The sequence below is a fragment of the Colletotrichum graminicola genome, assembly GCF_000149035.1.
Source record: "Colletotrichum graminicola M1.001 genomic scaffold supercont1.105, whole genome shotgun sequence".
Classification (NCBI taxonomy): Eukaryota; Fungi; Ascomycota; class Sordariomycetes; order Glomerellales; family Glomerellaceae; genus Colletotrichum; species Colletotrichum graminicola.
In genome coordinates this window covers 11,063-29,038 of record NW_007361109.1, presented here as the reverse complement: position 1 = coordinate 29,038, position 17,976 = coordinate 11,063, and the positions used below count along the sequence as shown (strand labels likewise).

The following is a 17,976-nucleotide window of genomic DNA, read 5'->3' as shown; positions in this document are numbered from 1 at the left end:
CTTGTAGAAAAAAACCTATACTATATGTGATATAATGTGGGATTAGTGCCCTGTTATTAGCATCATTAGTTTCGCGTGAGATTTGGCCATACGCTTGCACCTAGTATCTAAGATTGATCTCCCCAAATCCTTGGTTGAAACGCGCTCTACATTCATTCTACACATCTTCTTTACCATCATTCTCCAAAAACTATTAGATCTAGAGATAACAGACCCCGAGACAGACACACTGTAATGAATTTAATCCGTCCGATGCATATCTAGTCTACATTCTTAGCGCACTGGTTGTTTGTCCAAGCCAGCCCTGAACCAGCAATGCGTTTTTTTACCCTTCCCGCTCGTGAGTCGTACGCCCCCCAGCGTGGAATCGGATCTACATGCATATTCCACCGCCCGTTACTTCTTGAAAAGCTTCACAAAGCCCGACAGACGGGTGTCGCTCTCGCTGTCGAGCGTCTGATCCTGTAACGCGGCCCACTCCTGCACTTTCTCGAGTGCGTGCCGTAGACACATATCAGTCCCAGCATGGCTCTGATCTGTCGAGTACCACAGCGTGTAGCGGCCCGACTTACACGCAGCCTCCCAGAGGCTCTTTTGTAGGCCCCAGAGGACATCCGTGATACGGCCGCTGGCCGTCTCAACACCGGCCTTGGCGTCGTTATCATATAACAGCAGGTGCTTGCCACACTCCCGCCCGTCCGCGACAACCATGGCCGCAAAGCAATGCCAGTCGGCCGACTTATAGGCGTTACCAGAGCCAACCCAGCTGCGCTGCGGACAGCTGAAGAAGCCCACCCAGCTCTGCTTTCCCGCCTTTGGCGCCTTCAGGAACGCGCTGATATTGTCGCGGTGGTTGGGATCCGGCAGCATCCTATTCCAGTCGTCCTTGTTCCGGCCGTTGAAAAAGGAGATTTGTTTGCCATGGACGTACGGGCCCTCTCCGTCCGGCCGCCGGAGGCTTTGGAGGACAGTTGTGATGGTTTTGGCCCGGGTATAGGGAGAGCGTGGTAGTCTTATTGCTTTGGTCGTTGCTGTTGCTGTTGTCTTTGTTGTTGTGGCGGGACGAGAGGCACGGAGGCGCCTCTTTAGCTGGAGCCGAGCCATGCCGTCTGGCATGGGATCGTTCGAACACGTGTTTAGCATGAGTGAGCTTGTCAAGCTGATGGTGGTGAAGATGAAATATTCTCAATCCTTTTATTCCTTCTTGTTTGTTTGTTGTGCCCGTTTGCTTGCTTACCCCTAATTTGCTGTGATTCGGCAAGCTGCATATTTAATTACACCTACTTACAAACCGTGTTCAGTCTCCCAGTGATGAGTCAATTGCCTGTTAGAATTGAGGGTATTGATCTGTTCATCCCTGAACGAGGGGAATTGAGAAACGAGGGTTGACCGGTTTTTCCGCTTGAGAATATGAGAAATAGACTGGTTTTGAAATCCATTCTGAGGGCTTTTATATCTGGTTGTTGGACGTCAGTTCTTCACAGTCCTAACCACCACCGGACCAGCAACATATCATCCATGATCCCTAGGCTCACTGCTAGCCAAGGTCCTTTTCAAATTCTTTACTTTGCTGCCATGTGACTACAACTCGAGTCGAAACAGTAAGTGCAGACTTAATGAACCCTTATAGGGGTAATAGCATAAAAGAACACATTAATCACATTAAACACGAAACAAAAAACACATCAGTCTAAACAAGAAAACATTACTTGTCTTTATTGTTGTCTTCCTTGTCTTTCTCGCCAAGCTGGGCCTGCACCTATTCCAGCACGATGTGGGCTAGCTCTTTGATCTCCTCCCGAGACAGGTGCCTAGCAGACGCTTGAAATAAACGGAGGGACCTCTGGATGTGTCTCTGGATGTGTCTCTGGAGGGAGGTGATCTCCCGCTGGCGCGTTGCCGGGTGTCGCAGGGCTTGGCGTTGGGGGCGGGGGTGGCGTAGTCCTGAATTGAAGCTTGAGGACATGAGGCTGGTTGGGTGATGGATCTGCGAGGTTGGCGGGGGCGCGTTTAGTTCTGATGAGGCGTGGTTGTTGCGGGCGGCGGCGCCAGGAGTGAGCTCTGGCAACTTGGGGTTCTCTACGACAGTTCTCTCCTCAGGGAACACCAAGTCGTTGGATTCGGGCTGAGGCTGTCTTTGTCAAGGCCACAACGATCGCCTCCGAGATCAAGGCCGGCATCGTCACATCCGAATTCCTCGCCAATGTTTCCAAACCCAAAGTTGTTGTCAAAGGGATCAGCCCTCACGTCAGCAGGATCTCTGTTGCCACGCTCTAGCTCGTCACCTTGGTCCTCGGGGGTGACATTGTTGGCGTCTTGTGCCGCTCTCCCTGATCTGCCGCTTGAGGTCTTGGAGGGCGTTGCGCGTGCCATGGGAGGTGATGTGCGGCCACATGACCGTCATAGAGGATGCCACTCTGGGCCTACATCTGTTCCAAAGTCCAGGTGAACTCCGGCAACGATCTCGCGGCGACCCAAGCCTTAGTGAACTCGGCCATGTTGCTAACGTTATCAGTCTTGTTGGCCCAGTTGTCTCCCCTTCGGTCACGGGGAACCCAATCTCCCTGCGGCCAGTTCTCCCTCGAGTATATGAGGTTGTCATAATGTGGTGTATTAGGCGCAGGTAGGAGTACTTGCTGTTGTAGCTCGTCCCAGAGAAGCTGGCCATGTTGCTGCAACTCGTGCGCCAGGTTCCTCGTGTGTCTAATAGCACCAGCCGATGCGAGGGCGGGTTGCATGTGGGTATTGAAGAAGGCTGACGTTCGTTCCTGGGACGGGGCTGTAACCAACCCAACATTCTGCTCATAGAGACGGGGGAAATACTACACGTGTCTATTAGTACTCCATGCTAGGGCATTAGCTATTAGGACTTACAGCATAATCCATAGCGACAGTGACAGCGCCAGGAGAAGCACTAGGACAAGAAAATTGAACAAAAGGACGTGGTTGAAGAGACTAACTAGCACAAAGACACGAAAGACGAAGGACAGACAGAGGACAGCTGAAGGACAGAAAGCAGACAGGGAATAGGCAGACAATTGACAGATCACAGACAGACACATAGGGAGGAAGATAGGAGGAACAGCTACTTATGCCCTCACTGGGGAGGACCCCTCGGAATCCACTAAACTTGTCCTATAGGTACCCGTGGGTACCTTCCTCAGTGGTTAGGTACATGACGACATGCCAAAGGCCGACCACGCGCTGCAATAGAGCAGCAGCTGAACCAGATATCATCGTGTTTCATTTCGCTGCTCCCGAGTACGCCCGCACAGCCACCCCGCACGCCATGCACTGTTTCTCTCGGTTGGAGCCATCTCGCATAGAAGTGATCTCCAGCTCAAGTCAGGTCTAGTCGAGTCTGCTGTGGCCGGCCAACACCGCCAAAGGTCGTGTCGAGATGGTTTCTGCCTGGCCGTAAACAGTAAATCCGCTGGCACCTTTGAAATTCCATCATCTTGTCTTTTCTTTTCGACTTCTAGGTTGATTGCGATATTGGTTCTTGTAGCAACACTTGTCATAATACGCAGGCCAGAGCCTTGTCTTCTCGTGTGATTGCGTGTTCCGGAAGCGGTGGAGCTGGCGGCAGCCCGTCAAAGACTCTTCATCGTCAATGTCCAACAATGCTCCGCTCCGTGATTTCCAATTTGTTTCCATCCATGCTCCATAAGACGCGAGATAGAGTGACGAAATAGGCTTTGTTGCACCTGTTGAATACGTCACTTGCCGAAAGCTGGCAACCAACCTGCGCGCTGGGGCGTAGTGATGCTGCGAGCTTGGGCGGGAGTCATGCAGTCTCGCACCAACGCGGTTGAGTGCCTTAAAAAGATTCAAGGCTGATTTGACATCAGAGTTAACTGCAGAGCAGCATACAGCATGGTGTAGTGCTCGATAACCCAAGTGGTCTGGCCAGTCTCGTCTGGTAAGGCCTCGGGTAGCTATCATGTTAAGGAGGCCAGTGCGGCCGTTAGCAGCCATTATAGGAAGTGCAGTGACGCCGTGAAAATAGACAAGGGGGAGATCCCAAACAGAACCGCAGTCAATGAGAAGAAGGATGACGTCGTCACTCGCGTTGTGGGCAATAGCAGAGTGCAATGGTGTTGCTGAAGGCATCCCCGACATTGTCGACCAGCCATAGCAATCAGGATGTGTAAGGCTATCTATATAGCAAGAAGGACATAGACAGCTTCTAAAGGCCATGTCATCAACCAGAACGTTATGCGATAGTAGGTAGCGAATGGAATGGCTGTCTCCAGCAGCTGCTGCAACGTGGAGAGGCGTAGTGATTGACCAAGGCAAACAGCCGGAGCCGCTCCAGATGTTACTATCCCATTGAGTGCGAAGTGACCTCACATAACCTAAATGTGGGTATCTGCAAATGATTACCGACAGCTATTAGATAGTTAGCATGGATTGTTGTAGTCTTATTGGTCTAAGGTTGTGTGAGGTCACTTCGTACTCAATGGGATGGTTGCAGTAGGGAACTCTGAAGTGCCCTAAATGGGCGCCGGCTGTGACAAGACGATGGAGATTGTCTAGATTACCAGACGCGACGATTCGGAGCGTGTACGGGAGAGGCGTCTCTTCGTCCACCGCAGGGCAATACGCGTTGCAGGTCGCAGGCTTGGCGTGCAGAACCTGGTCGTGCAGTACAGCGCGAGAGAAAAGCGCCGGCGTGGCGACGGCGTATGCTGTACGGTTTGCTTGTGTGAAAGCCGCAATGTCGACGATTGTGGAGCTCGCGAGGATTTAGTATAACAGCTCAGGAGGAGGCATCTCTATTTTATTTTTACCGCCGCTGCGACGGATTTCTTAAAGCAGCTTGCTTGCTAATAGCTGATTGTTTCGCAGGACTCAATTTTGCGTAGGTACTCAATCGTTTTATAGCCAGCTTGCTCTGTTGTTAGTGATAAGTGTGCCCTATTCTTCTTAGTACAAAGTGCTGGCTAGGCCCAGGTGTGTGTGCCCTAGAAGAAAGAAAAAGCTAGCGTAAGCTTAGCTTATCAGCCAATCTCTCACCTCAATGTCATGTGTTAGTGCTTCTTTAGGACGGTGTCCCACTTTAAGGCCTAAATTGTTAATGCCTTAAGTTCGTTTTACGACATAAGGCAGAAATCATCGTCTGCCTTAAAGTCGATTGTACCAGTACTTTGTTAGATCCACCTAGCAAGAGTCAGGTACACAATTCCATCCTTCCTCCACCACACTTCACACTTAGGCACACCCCTATTGCCTTTCCTGCTGTGCAGCTGTGCCACAACATTGGTGATGTCACCTTGCCTTAGGAACAACAGAGTGACCCTTCCCTCTGCCACCTTTCCGCTTTTCCCTACTTACAAACATTTCGCAAAAGGGATTAATTAATTTTCGCTTCACAATACAACACAACACAGGTAGAATCAGCTTACACATCATCATCATCCGTCATTTGCACAGCTTACACTCCGCCTTTCTCTGAACTGCCTGCCTGTGCGCCTCTCTGCCCACTTGGAGTGGGTGGGCAGGGCGAGCGACTGCGACCGCGTCACTTTGGTACTCCCTAAGCTTGGGGTACAGAGCAGAGACCCACCCACCCCCACCCGCCTATCCATGTCACCTCCAAGTCCTGTGGGGTAAGAGCCAAGCAAAGGTACATCTTCCGCGACCACCCTTCCCCCTGCCACATTCCTTACTGCTCACCTGGGAAATATCTTTGCCTGTCTTTGGCATCCTCTCCTTTGCTCCGTACCTTCAATTCACCACAGCACTTGGGGCCTACGATGCCTTTACCCGTCAGATGGGCATGCCCCACCGGCATGACCTATGGAGCCGACTATGCGTAACAGTTCGCTGCAACAGCCAGCAAAAGCACACTTTGACAGGCACTGGCAGCTCGACCAGCGCCATGCGAGTAATCTGTCCTTCAAGAACTACAGATACTCTTTGCTAATAATACTACTCTGATTTGTTCCAACTTCGACGAATGACCCTCGATCGAGCCTGACCCCAACATCGTCTGCCGCACCCGACCGTGCTACCGCATCCCTGTCGAGTCGTCTGACGAGAAAGTTGTCTTCAACCGTCGAGACACCTCACGATTGCCCTCTAGTGGGGACAGACACGAGACCAACGAGGCAGCACAGAGCAGGACAACAGCTACTTCCCCTACTCAAAGTCAGTCAGCAATAATGTTCAATTGGATGAAGAAAAGCGACGGCAGGACTTTGAGACTGGCTGACTTGCCCAGCGGGAGGCAGTTTTTCAGCAAGGAAACCGTATCTTTGCTGCGTGTCTTCAGCAAAGTCAATCCCCACACCATCACGTCTTTCCACAGCGGCAAGGTGGCTAGGGCCATTAGTATAGTAGTAGGATGTGGCGGTACTTTGCTAGCCAACTCTCGCATGTAGTTAACTTCTGTCTGGATACCAAAGGTCTCCGGCAGAATATCGTCACTCCGAATGTGAAACTGAAAGGCGTAAGAGAACCAATTGCCGAGCATGGTGCAGCAGAGTGCGGCGACTATTACGGCGCCTGGTTATTAGTTACCTTAGGAACGAACTGATGATGATGTGATGATGAAGTAGGTAAATCTTCTAACTTTAAGCGCTGTACTCTCCCCGTCATCTCTCTAGTCATTCTGCCAAACCTGGCAATTCTGCCATTGATCATTCTACCGCACCGTATTTGTTCTGACAGCTTAGTCTCCGAGTCTGCTTTCTGTCGCCTCTACTTGCGGTTCTCCTGCATTATTTTGTCTTTCAGCTAACTTTCCCAATGTAATTTCTGCTGTCCTACCTCGTATCCTGTCAAGGAATGATATGTTACCTACCGTCATGCTTTGGTCCCTTCCATATTGCTCGTTAGTCTTCTTGTTGTTAATGACCTGTGTCCTGCAGCCACTAGCCACGGGATTTCGGCAACCTCGACCTGCGAGAACGAAATCTTTTGAAGATCAGCATGGGCATAGTGCCAGGCATTGATTCTGCTTTCAAAGAGGCCCACGCGTGGCTGTAGAGTAGGCCTGGCCACGAAATCTTCGAGAGAGCAAGCCGTAATAACACGGCGTGTCAGTAAACGAGACTACCGCCACCACCGCGGGCGAGCCACGAGCCGCTACACGAAGCACAACGACTGCGCCCAACAGCAAATATCAACACAACGGCCACTGACATGTTTTGGGTTTCCCGTGCCCCTGAAAATGATTTTGGGTTCGTTATACAACGAGGATGACGTGTCTCACAGAACAGTATCACCTTCAGCATTGATGCCACGGGATATGTGCGGGAGCTCTCATACGTGGCGTGTAATCAAACACGCTGGAGTCAGAAGAAGCACTATGCTTGGTGGAAAACCACAAGTTGGCTGCAGGGTACTTCTAACCTTCTGATGCTTTGAATTCTCGTTACGGTGCATTGCAGCATTTCGCCTGTTCTATGGCGCCACTGGGATTTTCCACAAGAGGCACCTACTCCTCCCACCTGGCAACCGGGGCAAAGAGACATAGCTACCATTGTCAATTTTGTCACGCGACATACATGTATCCAGAACAACACTCCATTAAACTTATCAGCTGCCACGATCTTTCCGTGTGGGCCAGACAGGCAGGCAGCTTTGGGATGTCCCTTCCTCTGAGCCCCGCACCTTCCCCCCTCCCCAACCACACTTCGACCACACCCGGAGTCATCAGTGATCATCGGACTCTGCGCCTGCTGTTCTTGGTCCCTTAAATTCCGCCACTACTCTTCACACCTTGATTCTCTCTTTTCAAAACAGACAGTCGACTGGACTACCTGCGTCATCTGATCGCAGTTTTGGATTTCATCGATTCAACAGGTTCAACCAGTCGCAACCTTCATCCTTTGGGCTCCCGTCATAGCGCTCAGCGGAAGATGTCTCGTGCAACGCCTGGTTCCGGTCCAGGTCCCGTCGGCCGAGTCCTGACCGACAACCAGGCTATTGTGAGTCTTGTCAACAATGCCCTCGCCCATAATCACTCCCCTCTCCCCTCCAATCATCTCCCCTTCGAACCCCCTTCCCCTTGTTCTCTTGTGTTATCAGCGCCACACTGCTAACCCGTCTTTGAAACCAGACAAAGGGCCTCCTCTCGGCTGTAGTCGACCACAAAACGCTTGATGCTAGGAAGCTTGCCGGTTCGGTCGCCGACACTCTCTTATCGTACCCCGAAAACGCTCGTCACAATGCTGTGCGTAGCGTCGCCCTGCAGGAACCCAAGATCCAGATGGCTACACAGATGATGGTTAAGAATCTGAGCTCAGCCGATCAGAAGACCCTGGAGATCGAGATCAAGACACAACGAAATGCGCTCAAGCGCTCCAAGCACAAGGTCAACTGCATCAAAGAGCTTGACAGCCTCTGGGGCTCCCGTGATGCCTGGCTCCCGCCAAGGTACCGAAGCAAGCAGCATGAGATTCCAGGTATGAACATTGTTGTTAGTCTGCGTTCTATTACCCAAAAGGCAATAAAGCTTGGCGTTCCACTTTCATCGCTCTGGGAAGATAGGGGAGACCTCCTTGAAGCCGCCAAGCTGATGTCTGGAAATCATCCTCCTATCCTGACTGCTAGGTCTGCTGAGCTGGCAAACAGAGATTTTTTCTGGCACCACAGCTCCGCCCAGGCGAAACAGCGTGCAGCCTCCAGAAACGAAGACTCCGAAATGGAGGACCTACCGGCCCAGATGTGCCGGCATATCACTGCCGAGCAGGACCCGCCATCATCGCCCTCGCCTCTCTGGAACCACGACAACGATGACGGTGGCTTTAGAGGAGCTTTGGGTGGATTTGCAGACCTGGGCTCAGACAACGATAGTGACCTTGGCGGGGAATTCCAGTTCAACGTGGCCGATCTGTCGCTTGGCTCTCTATCTGTGACGGATGAGAATCAGATCCCCATACCCGAGGCCACGCCCAGTAATGCTGTCATTATTGAAGACGACGCCGGCGCCCAAGATTTGCCCGCGCCTATCAAATTCACAATCCCCACCCCAGACATTAACGTCATTGATGTCACGGATACAGACTTGGCCGTTGGCCCGCCTGGTCTTCATCTCTTACCATCCAGCGTCGCCCTGTTTCTGCGCATCCAAGAGCAATTGAGCAATAACGTCTGCTTGCACGACGACGTCCTTTGGTACACGCTCTGGTCTGCGATGCCATCAGCGGGAGAGCTGGCGCATCAGAAGATCATCCTGATTGACCCACTCCTCCTCTCCATCGACGCCTGGCTGCCTGATGGAACGGGTCTGAAACTTCCCGAGATTCTTCACCGGAAGCTTGAGCAGTGCACAATTTACGCACCGGTTCATCATCGGGACAGTGGGCACTGGACCGCCGTGCAAGTTCTGGTAGGGGCATCTCATGTTGCTGTCAATCACTTCGACCCTTTGTTCAGCGCCCGTCGCTCGGTCCGCGTAAAAAGACTACTTGACATGTTGTTGCGAGAAGCTTGTCCCGGTAGCACAATTGAGTTTGTAGAAGCTGTAAGCAGCCCAGCCTATCCATCGCCCCAACAGGATTCTGTGCTTACCAATTGCTTCTCTAGGCCTGCCCACAACAGCTCGACTCAGTCAGCTGCGGTGTCTACACCATTGGCGTGATTCGACGTCTTATAGGCGGCAAATGCATCCCTAGACACATGGACCAAGAAGAAGAGCGCAAGAGCCTGCTTGCCATGCTGCCCGATCATCAAGCGCTACAAAACACGTTCGATCATGAGAGAGGAGCACGTCTTTATCTACGCAAGGGCCGACTGGGAGTCAGACCAATCTCTTCAATCTCCAGTGACTCTGAAGCCTTCAGCCTCGAGGCGACCCGAGTCGGAAAGTCATTGATAGCCATGGCACAGCGTCGCACACTTGTCAGACTTAGCTCACCAGGTATGGCGCCCACCGACTCCCGACCAAGTCTACACCCGCCAGCCCAGACTCTGGACCTCGTGACTCACGGCCGTAAACGTAAACGGATCTTGTCGTCAGATGAGGATGATGACCGCCCTACCAAGCACGCTGCTCTGACTGACTGGGCGCTTGGGGTCAGCAAACAGGCCAGTGCATTCGCCTGCTCGGACGATGTTCTTGAGCAGACGAGATGCAGGCTACTGTACACCAGGCACAAAGAGGCGGTTAGTGAAGCAAGGCTCCACGCGGCAATTGCCAGAGTACACGAGACCAAAGCTGCTGTGGAGGAGAGCAACGAGAAAGTTGCTGCGACTGAGTTCCTTGACGCTGTCCAGCAAGCCGCAAGGAAGTCGGCAACTCTGATTGCACAACATAGCAGCAATGCTTCGCAATCCAAAATTGCCGAAGCCATAAATGCGACCACAGTCCTACTGACATCAGCTCTCCGGGGTACGGGGCCTAGTGCGGCAACATCTGGCGAGGTGCACGAGGAACTGGCTCGAGCCAAGGAAGCGCTTCAGGGTGCCATGGGCAGCGCGACGGCAGAAATGCGGGCCTTACAGGCAAGCGCGGTGCGCAAGCGACAGGATGAAGTGCTGGTGCGGCAGCAGGAGGGACTGCAGCTTGTGCGCGATGGTCTTGCACAGATACAATCATGGTCGGAGTGATGACGCGCGTACACATGGCTTAGCTGTGATGCATGCATGTTGGGACGGAAGAGTTCTCTCAGTGTCTGCTGTGATGATTCAGGTGCTCAGGTGGACATTTTTTCTTCTTATCAGTTGGTTGGGCAGGCCACACAAGCCTACGGTTTGCACTTGAGCATCTAATTCGATCGATTGGTGGTTCTCAAGCATCGATAACATATCGTTTGCTTTCTTGGTGAATAATAATTAGCATGACAGTACAGCATTAGACAAGAAGACATGGAAAGAAGAGAAGAGAGAGGTAATACTACATACTTACTAGCTAGGTATCAAGTGTTGTCCCATTGCTTGTCATCTCCATGTTCTCACATAAGGTTCCTATTCAGTCTATGGGTCTATCTATTGCTTGTGTGACTACTATTCTACTGAGGCTTGGCACCTGAGTCGTGGTGTCTACTGCTGAACACTGTTAGAGTCACCGTTCTTCAGCTATCTATGCCCTCTATGGCACAACTCTTGTTACCTCTCCGAGAGTGGCCGAATCTGTTGCACCCGACTGCTCGAGCATCTCCCGACTCAGGCTGTTGCGCCTCGGGACAGAAAATCACACCAGCACGAAACTCGGCGCCTCCAACGGGCGAGCAGGTATGATAAACTGCACCGTTGACATTCGACCCGGGGTGTTCTAGAAAACTCCATCAACCCCTATTTCTTCCACAAAAGTCAGCCGGGAAACAAGCCCCTGGTGGTAGGTATCATGGGAGAATCGGCACTCTGTCGCAATCAATCCTGGCCGACGTTCGTCTCGGCAAGCTTTGCCGTCGGTGGAGCCGTTGTCGTGCAAAGTCAGTGCTAGGTAGATGCGTACTCACTCCACTGGGGGCGGCAAGTGGCGCCAGCTGCATCGATGCTCCAATCAACTCAGCTTCATTCCTTCCCTCTTCCACATTTTCATTCAACTATGCTCTGCGGACACACCTCGATTATTGACTGCCGACCAACTCAACTTTACCTCGTACCACCCATACATACTTCCAGCATCAACTAATTACCTCAGTCGTATCAATCATTGCGAGTGAGTGCCCTGTGCCACTAATACTGGTCCCGAAAGTTTGCCGCATTCGCACTTGATCATCTCTGGATCCACCAACTGACGCCTTGCGGCATGACCAGCGCAATAGGCAACGTCGGGAGAACGCCAACATGGGGTTTACGCAACTTCTCTCCGAAATTCTACATGCAATAGCGCCTGTCTTGCCCATTACACATCCGTCTTCCACGATGCAAGAGTCTCGTCAGTCGACTGGCCTGGCCGACATGGCCCGGCTGGCTGCTACCTGCCGACGTTGGCGCGATATCGCCAATCCCCTGCTCTACAGTCAATCCCTCGTCATCGACGTCGCTGCAAATACTGAGGTAAATACCTCACTAATCTCAGCCCAGGACCACCTTCTGCACACGATGAAACGATACCGTGATCCATGGCTGAGTCCTGATCCGACTGGGTAGGTGACTTACATATCACCTTAACCCCCTCCCACCCTGCGTCTACCATGCTGATCCTAGCGCGCCTTGCGTCCATCAGCCCCACCGCGCGCTATCGCGAAAGTTTTCTTATGGAGGCGGTCGTGTCAGGCCGCCTCGAGATCCTTCAAAGCCCACTTTCTCAAGTACCATCACACCTGAAGAAATTCTTTCTCGGCATCCGCCTTCTCGTGCCATGGCACTGGTCTCCGGCCACCATGTTACGACCTCTACCGACTTCCCTGTTCCCACTTTTGCGACACCACTGCATGCCGCCGCCCTTATCGGCCAGGATCATATGATCCGTTGGATTCTGGAGCGCTGCCCGACCCTGCCTGTCGATTCCGAGGTCCAGTTACGCTGCATCTTCCCCTCGTCGAACAGACACGCGGGCTCGCCGACTCGCCTACTGTCTCTGTGACGCCTCTTCACCTCGCTCTTCCACGATTGGCCTGACGAGTACGGTTTGTACACCCTGCACTACGCGACTTTCGTCCTGATGCCGGACATGGCTACGGACGGCAGATCTTTGGTTTTCGATGCTGACCTAGGCGAAGGGGACGTCGGGGTCCTCGTCGACAGAACGAAGGAGGCGACGCGTCTCGTATCCAGCCTCATGGGCATCGGCGCAATTATCGACACGCTAAACGAGAGGGAAGCAGCCAAACGACTTCGTCAGGAAAGGAATCGTCTAGCTGCCGAGAATCCGGCGGCAAACTCGGCATAGGCCTACAGGCTACGGTATTAGGAGTTCAACAAGATGTGCACTTGCTTCAGTCGGGGCCTGCCGAGTTCGCGGAGCGTGGTGGAAATGTTTGTGTGGCGGGGGCGCTGCGGGCGGCGTCTCGAAGAACGGCAGTTTGATCTCTTCGATTGCTCCAATCTTGATCCGAATCGGAGGAGACTTGGCGAGGACTCCTTGCCGTTGTATGCGAGTCGACAAGGTGTGGCTGCAGGCGGTGAACTGCTGTACCTGAAGGCATCGAAGAGCGACGTCGCTATGAGCACTTGGTCGCCGCAAGCCAGTGCATACCTTGTAGTCAAAAGGTGAAGAGAAGAAAAGGAAAGCATGCTTTGAAGGTCAAATGCTCTCTGAGGTTAATAATCAGCTGGCTCCGGATCACAGTTTCAAGGCAAAAGATGGAGGGCGGCACTTCGTTTTCGCAGTCTTCTCATCAAGGCGTCAAACAGGAGGAGGAGTGCGGGGAGTGTGATCTTTTGGCTTGGTTTAATTTGGATGACATACTATTTAGCAGCTGTTCGTAATGCCCATCGGAGGAGATATTTCAGTGTCATGGTCCCTTCAGCAAAAGGGTACACAGCAGGAGAAACGCATGAATGGCCTTTGAAGCCTTCGTTCAATTTGGTTTAACGTGCTCTTCAGCAGCTGGTCCCAAATGCCATTGAAGGATTTCCTTCGGTTTTGTTGCTGTCTTGGCTTGGGTTGCGCGATGAGTGACCGGAGACTTTGGAAAGGGTTCATAGTCTATCTAGGAGGTTTCACAGTAGGGGAGAAATGGATCCGAAAAAGATTTTCAACTTTGAACAAGTCATTCGAATCCCCAGGGTCTTGAGATCAATTTGGGTTCTTGAGGGTGAGCGCTTGAAGTCTTCAACGTATGAATGAATTACTGTCGTTCATCTTTGAACTTCTGAGATGAGATTTAGGTCACCTTTCTTTACCCTTTTATTATTAAATTAAAGCCGTCCTTTATCAAGAATCACGGCCTGATAGCTTCAAACGAGCTACTGAGACATCATATCAGCCGGCTTCATCTCTTATCGCACGCTCAACGAGACGTGAACACTTGGGTCATTTTCTTTTATTCTATTTGTGAAATCCTGGCTCAAGCAATGAGGTTGCGTAGGCGGCTCCTTGGCTAGCAAGCAAGGAGATGCGACCAGTCGAAGCTAGCCCGCTAGATAAACGATACATCATTTAGGAAGCAAATAAAACAACAAAAATTGCGCCATCATGACCAGGCACACCCGAGACATGAGAAAACACCTGATAGGAATTACGAAAGACACAGAGCAGCAGAAGAACCGGCAAAAGTACGTCACAGGGTTCTTCTACAACAACGACCAAGTCCTCTGACGGGCTTTCACGCCAGTTCATCCTCACTGTCGCTCCCGCTCTAGCGCCCGCTGTCCATTGGAGAACCCTCGCTGATTTCGACGGCGGCGGCGGCGACGGCATTTCCGTCGGCAAAGCGCTCCAAAATGGCTCTGGTGGCCCGTCCAGCTTCCCGGGTGGCGGCAGCCCTCTGGGAGGGAGTGAAGAAGTTGGCGGCGCGGTAGAGACGTCTGGAAGTGGAGGAGGCGGCACCACGGGAGACTTGGTCGACTGCGATATCTACAGAAGCGTATGGCCGGGGGCAGGCCCGACGTCGGGCCAGGGAAACCGCCACCTCTTCGAGGTCGGAGCCAGAAAGGCCAAGCTCGTCGGGACGGTTTCGTTCGTCGTCGTTTGGAGGATCACGGGAGGTAGGGGAAGGGGAACTGAAGCGGAAGGCGTCATCGTTGGGGAGAGGGATGTAATCGGGCGACTGTGCGGGGGGTGAGTCACTGCCCCGGTCGAGATCGTCCAAGTCGTTCATGCTGGGGAAAGGAGGAGACCTGCTGTGGAGTTCCTGCTCAGGCTCGCTTACATCCGACGACTCATTATCTAATTGGCGACGGCGGCGGATATCCTCCAGGCGGGCGGCGAGCTGGGCGGCGAAAGGAGCCGGGCCTGCTGGGATAGGGGCTGGCGGCAATGGAGGAGGGCGAGGTGGTCCGACAGGAGCCCTATCCAGGGCTTGGCGACGCTGGTTCAGTCGGTCAGCCAATTCTTGAGCGAAAGGCACAGGAGCAGCGAAGGGGGAGGTGGTGGCAAAGGAGGTGGCGGTGGTGGATCGAAGAAGCTGGCTCTGGTGGCGCGAATGACGTCGGAAGTCGATGCTCAGCTTGGAGATTGCTGAGCAGGTGGGCCGAAGCTCGCGACGGGTCGACCGGCTGCGCATCGTGTGTTGGGATCACGGTGTTCTGGACATAGTGCCGCACATTTGCCGTCGTAGGTGTCGGTCGATACGGAAAGGTATCTATGAAGTTCTAAAGCGTGTTAGTGTCCAATTACTCATTTCCAAGCCACGGAGTTGATGAGGATGAGCTATTTGGACCTGATTCATATCTGAGGATGTAGCTGTCATTCATGAAGCTAGATAGGTGCTGTGATATAAGATGGATATCAAGGAAAAGACACCTACGGGCGGGGGAAGGGGTCCTTGGTCGGCCATAGTGGGCAAAAGAGCGCTGATCAGCGAAGGCAGGGTTACTTAGGGTGGCAGACGACGGCGCGAGAGGAGCTCTGCAGAGACTAGCACGGACAGAGAGACACAAGACAGAAAGGAGGAGAAGATTATCAACTGTCAAAGCAAGTAGGCAGGCCTCTTCGGTTGCACCTCAAGGACGAAAGACGAAATAAAGAAAAGTCTTGCCCAAGTTCGAAAAGATGTAATGGTGCGCCGGCGAAATGGATTCAAAGGACCTTCCTTCCTTACATGCCTTCTCTCAGAGTCTCTTCCTTCCTCGTCCAAAGCCGTGTGCTCGCAACCCCGCACAGTGACGCTGCACCATCCTATCCACTAACGCACACAGTGTCTGTCCGTACTCCGCTAGCACTCCTCTACCTAGGACAGGAAAGGAAGGCAGAAAACAGAAGCTTCCTCCTTCAGATTTTAAATCCGAGCGAGTTCAATGCAGCCAGCAAGAAGTGGTTTCCAACCGCCCGGGTTTCAATACAGGGCTCATAACCATTCCTTCCCTTCAGAGCATCATCAACGGCATGTGCTTCATTCATACCAAGACGAATTGCCGAAATAGGCAGTCGGATCTCTGCTGATTGGTGGTGCTAAAATGTGCAGGTCGGTCCACGTCTCTGCTGACTGCACTCACTCACTGCATTACGTCATGGGTACATGCACATGCCGTATGTACTCCGAAGCAAAGGTACCTCATGGCGCTCTCCAAGAACCGACCGCGCATCCTCCCACCTCAACGACCCTCAATTGCCGCAATGACAATTCGCGGCTCACGACAGCCTTGACGGCACGATCTCGGTGTCCGTAGGGTTGAATGACGATATGACTGGGTACTATCCAGGAGGTACATGTCAGCCAGCCGAATCGCACCTGATTATCTTTCTGATCAGTCCCGGCCCCGTAAACTTAATCGCAAGTTTACCATGCTACTATTGCGCCGCCAGCCCTGTGAAGAACTATCGGCTTAGGGGTTCATATATAGCAGCTCCCCGAGATCAGGCATGCATGCCATTGATAGTATTGACGCATCATACATGTGTGCTTGCGTGTTTCCCCGAAAAAGCCACCCCTTGGGCTTATTGCTGTGATGCTTAGGATTCGTAATGCAAAAGGAGACGCATTCGTGCCTTCAAAACCCTCCGGCTCCAATGCCCTCGTCACCCAGGAACAAAGATAACACCGCATTCAAGATATAGACGTCTAGCTAGTTAACCAAGGGGGGATTAAAGACTTGCTGCAGCATAGAAGCTTAGCAAGCAAACAATTACGCTGATTTCTTGTCTAACCAAAAATAAACACTAACCTTCGCGGACTTGGTTATTGAATCTGTCAAGGTTAGGTTCAGGATGGATAATCATCTGGATTTGGCCCCCCTACCGTGACGGTGGCAGGAATTGAGCTTTATGGTGTTGTATGGGTTGCAAGAAGCCTGATGCCATGTGGAATTGGACTTGTGGATGTGAAGGCGACGTCTTAAGTTGGTCTTCCTCAAGGACTATTTTGCCTCCAACGACAAACCAGCCAGATCTTGGCAATGCATTGGAGGGAGGGAATGGAGTGCCCTTAAATATCATGACTTGGTAATTGGGCAAGATGGCATTGCGACTTCAGGGCGCCACGGTGTCTCCAGTAGTTTTCGGTCTTGTTCCCTCTTGATTGGACCTAGATAGGGCAGCTAGTGAGCGGTGCCTTTCCAGCAACCAGAGATCAATCACTTCGGTCATCGAATAACGCAGCACTGAGCAATTTTTCGAATAACATACCCCAGCTGAATACAGCCGGGCTGGTTACCGTTGTTGAACGTGAACGAAAGGCGGCCAGATCTGACTCTGTGCCGAGAAGTCTTGACAGAATGGACCTACTTGAGATACTGTGCCCTGCACCAAGTTGGGCTTGTCCGCTTGTCCATTGGCATCTTCACTTGAAGTATTGCCTTGAGAGTACTGATTTGTCTACACTGGGCTCGGTTGCCAGGCAAGATCCCAGTAGGCATCGGTAGCAGTGGTCCAGAGCCAGATGCCAAAGGCCGTGCCATGTTCACTCCCTGCAAGCAACAATTTGGAGCGGCACGCGGAGGGACATTTCAAATGAGTTGGTAGTGCCTCTCCCTTTTGAGGGTATTCCTACGAGAATGTGTAGCAATTTACCTAATCTTCCTCCGCTCAAGTTGGTGCGAATCAAGAGAAAACAATTGATGATGCGGCATGGCTGCATTTAGTCTATCATTTCTAAGGTGCTATTCCCCAAGAGAAACTTCACCAGCAGCTTACTCGGGACGAAACGGGCCTCCTTATCCCCTTTTTCATGCTCCTGTGAGCCTCCTGGCTGGGTATTGATGCTCTTGGTCAGAACCCCGGGGTCGTTGTGAAGCTTCTGCCTTGCTCTTGGGCCGTTCTGAGGTTCTACACGAAGCATGTAGGTGCCTTTCCTAGATGTAGCTATCAATACAGAATCCAGCCACCCGAAAAAGCTGTCTTTCCAGTCATTAATGCCGCTAAAGTGAGGCTATGGAAGAAGGAGCTTCGTCACCGAGCTTCTATCTCCATTCAGGGGTCAAAGACTAATGTGAATGTCGACGAAGATTTGGCACCAGCGTGTTGCATGGGAGTGC

General features: G+C 52.2%; 4 protein-coding genes across 4 annotated transcripts; 2 read left to right on the top strand and 2 right to left on the bottom strand.

The window, feature by feature from the left end:
* Window positions 1–396: 396 nt before the first annotated feature.
* On the bottom strand, window positions 397–1,104 carry GLRG_11687 (uncharacterized protein; the record flags this gene model as incomplete). Its single annotated transcript, XM_008102357.1, has 1 exon — window positions 397–1,104. The coding sequence occupies one exon, from the start codon at window positions 1,102–1,104 to the stop codon at window positions 397–399; it is 708 nt and encodes a 235-aa protein (XP_008100548.1).
* Window positions 1,105–8,218: 7,114 nt separating this feature from the next.
* On the top strand, window positions 8,219–10,560 carry GLRG_11686 (uncharacterized protein; the record flags this gene model as incomplete). The annotated part of the gene is made up of 2 exons (XM_008102356.1): window positions 8,219–9,475; window positions 9,538–10,560. The coding sequence occupies 2 exons, from the start codon at window positions 8,219–8,221 to the stop codon at window positions 10,558–10,560; spliced, it is 2,280 nt and encodes a 759-aa protein (XP_008100547.1).
* Window positions 10,561–12,259: 1,699 nt separating this feature from the next.
* On the top strand, window positions 12,260–12,790 carry GLRG_11685 (uncharacterized protein; the record flags this gene model as incomplete). The annotated part of the gene is made up of 2 exons (XM_008102355.1): window positions 12,260–12,412; window positions 12,524–12,790. The coding sequence occupies 2 exons, from the start codon at window positions 12,260–12,262 to the stop codon at window positions 12,788–12,790; spliced, it is 420 nt and encodes a 139-aa protein (XP_008100546.1).
* A 1,411-nt stretch (window positions 12,791–14,201) lies between these two features.
* On the bottom strand, window positions 14,202–15,068 carry GLRG_11684 (uncharacterized protein; the record flags this gene model as incomplete). Its single annotated transcript, XM_008102354.1, has 1 exon — window positions 14,202–15,068. The coding sequence occupies one exon, from the start codon at window positions 15,066–15,068 to the stop codon at window positions 14,202–14,204; it is 867 nt and encodes a 288-aa protein (XP_008100545.1).
* Between the last annotated feature and the right edge of the window lie 2,908 nt (window positions 15,069–17,976).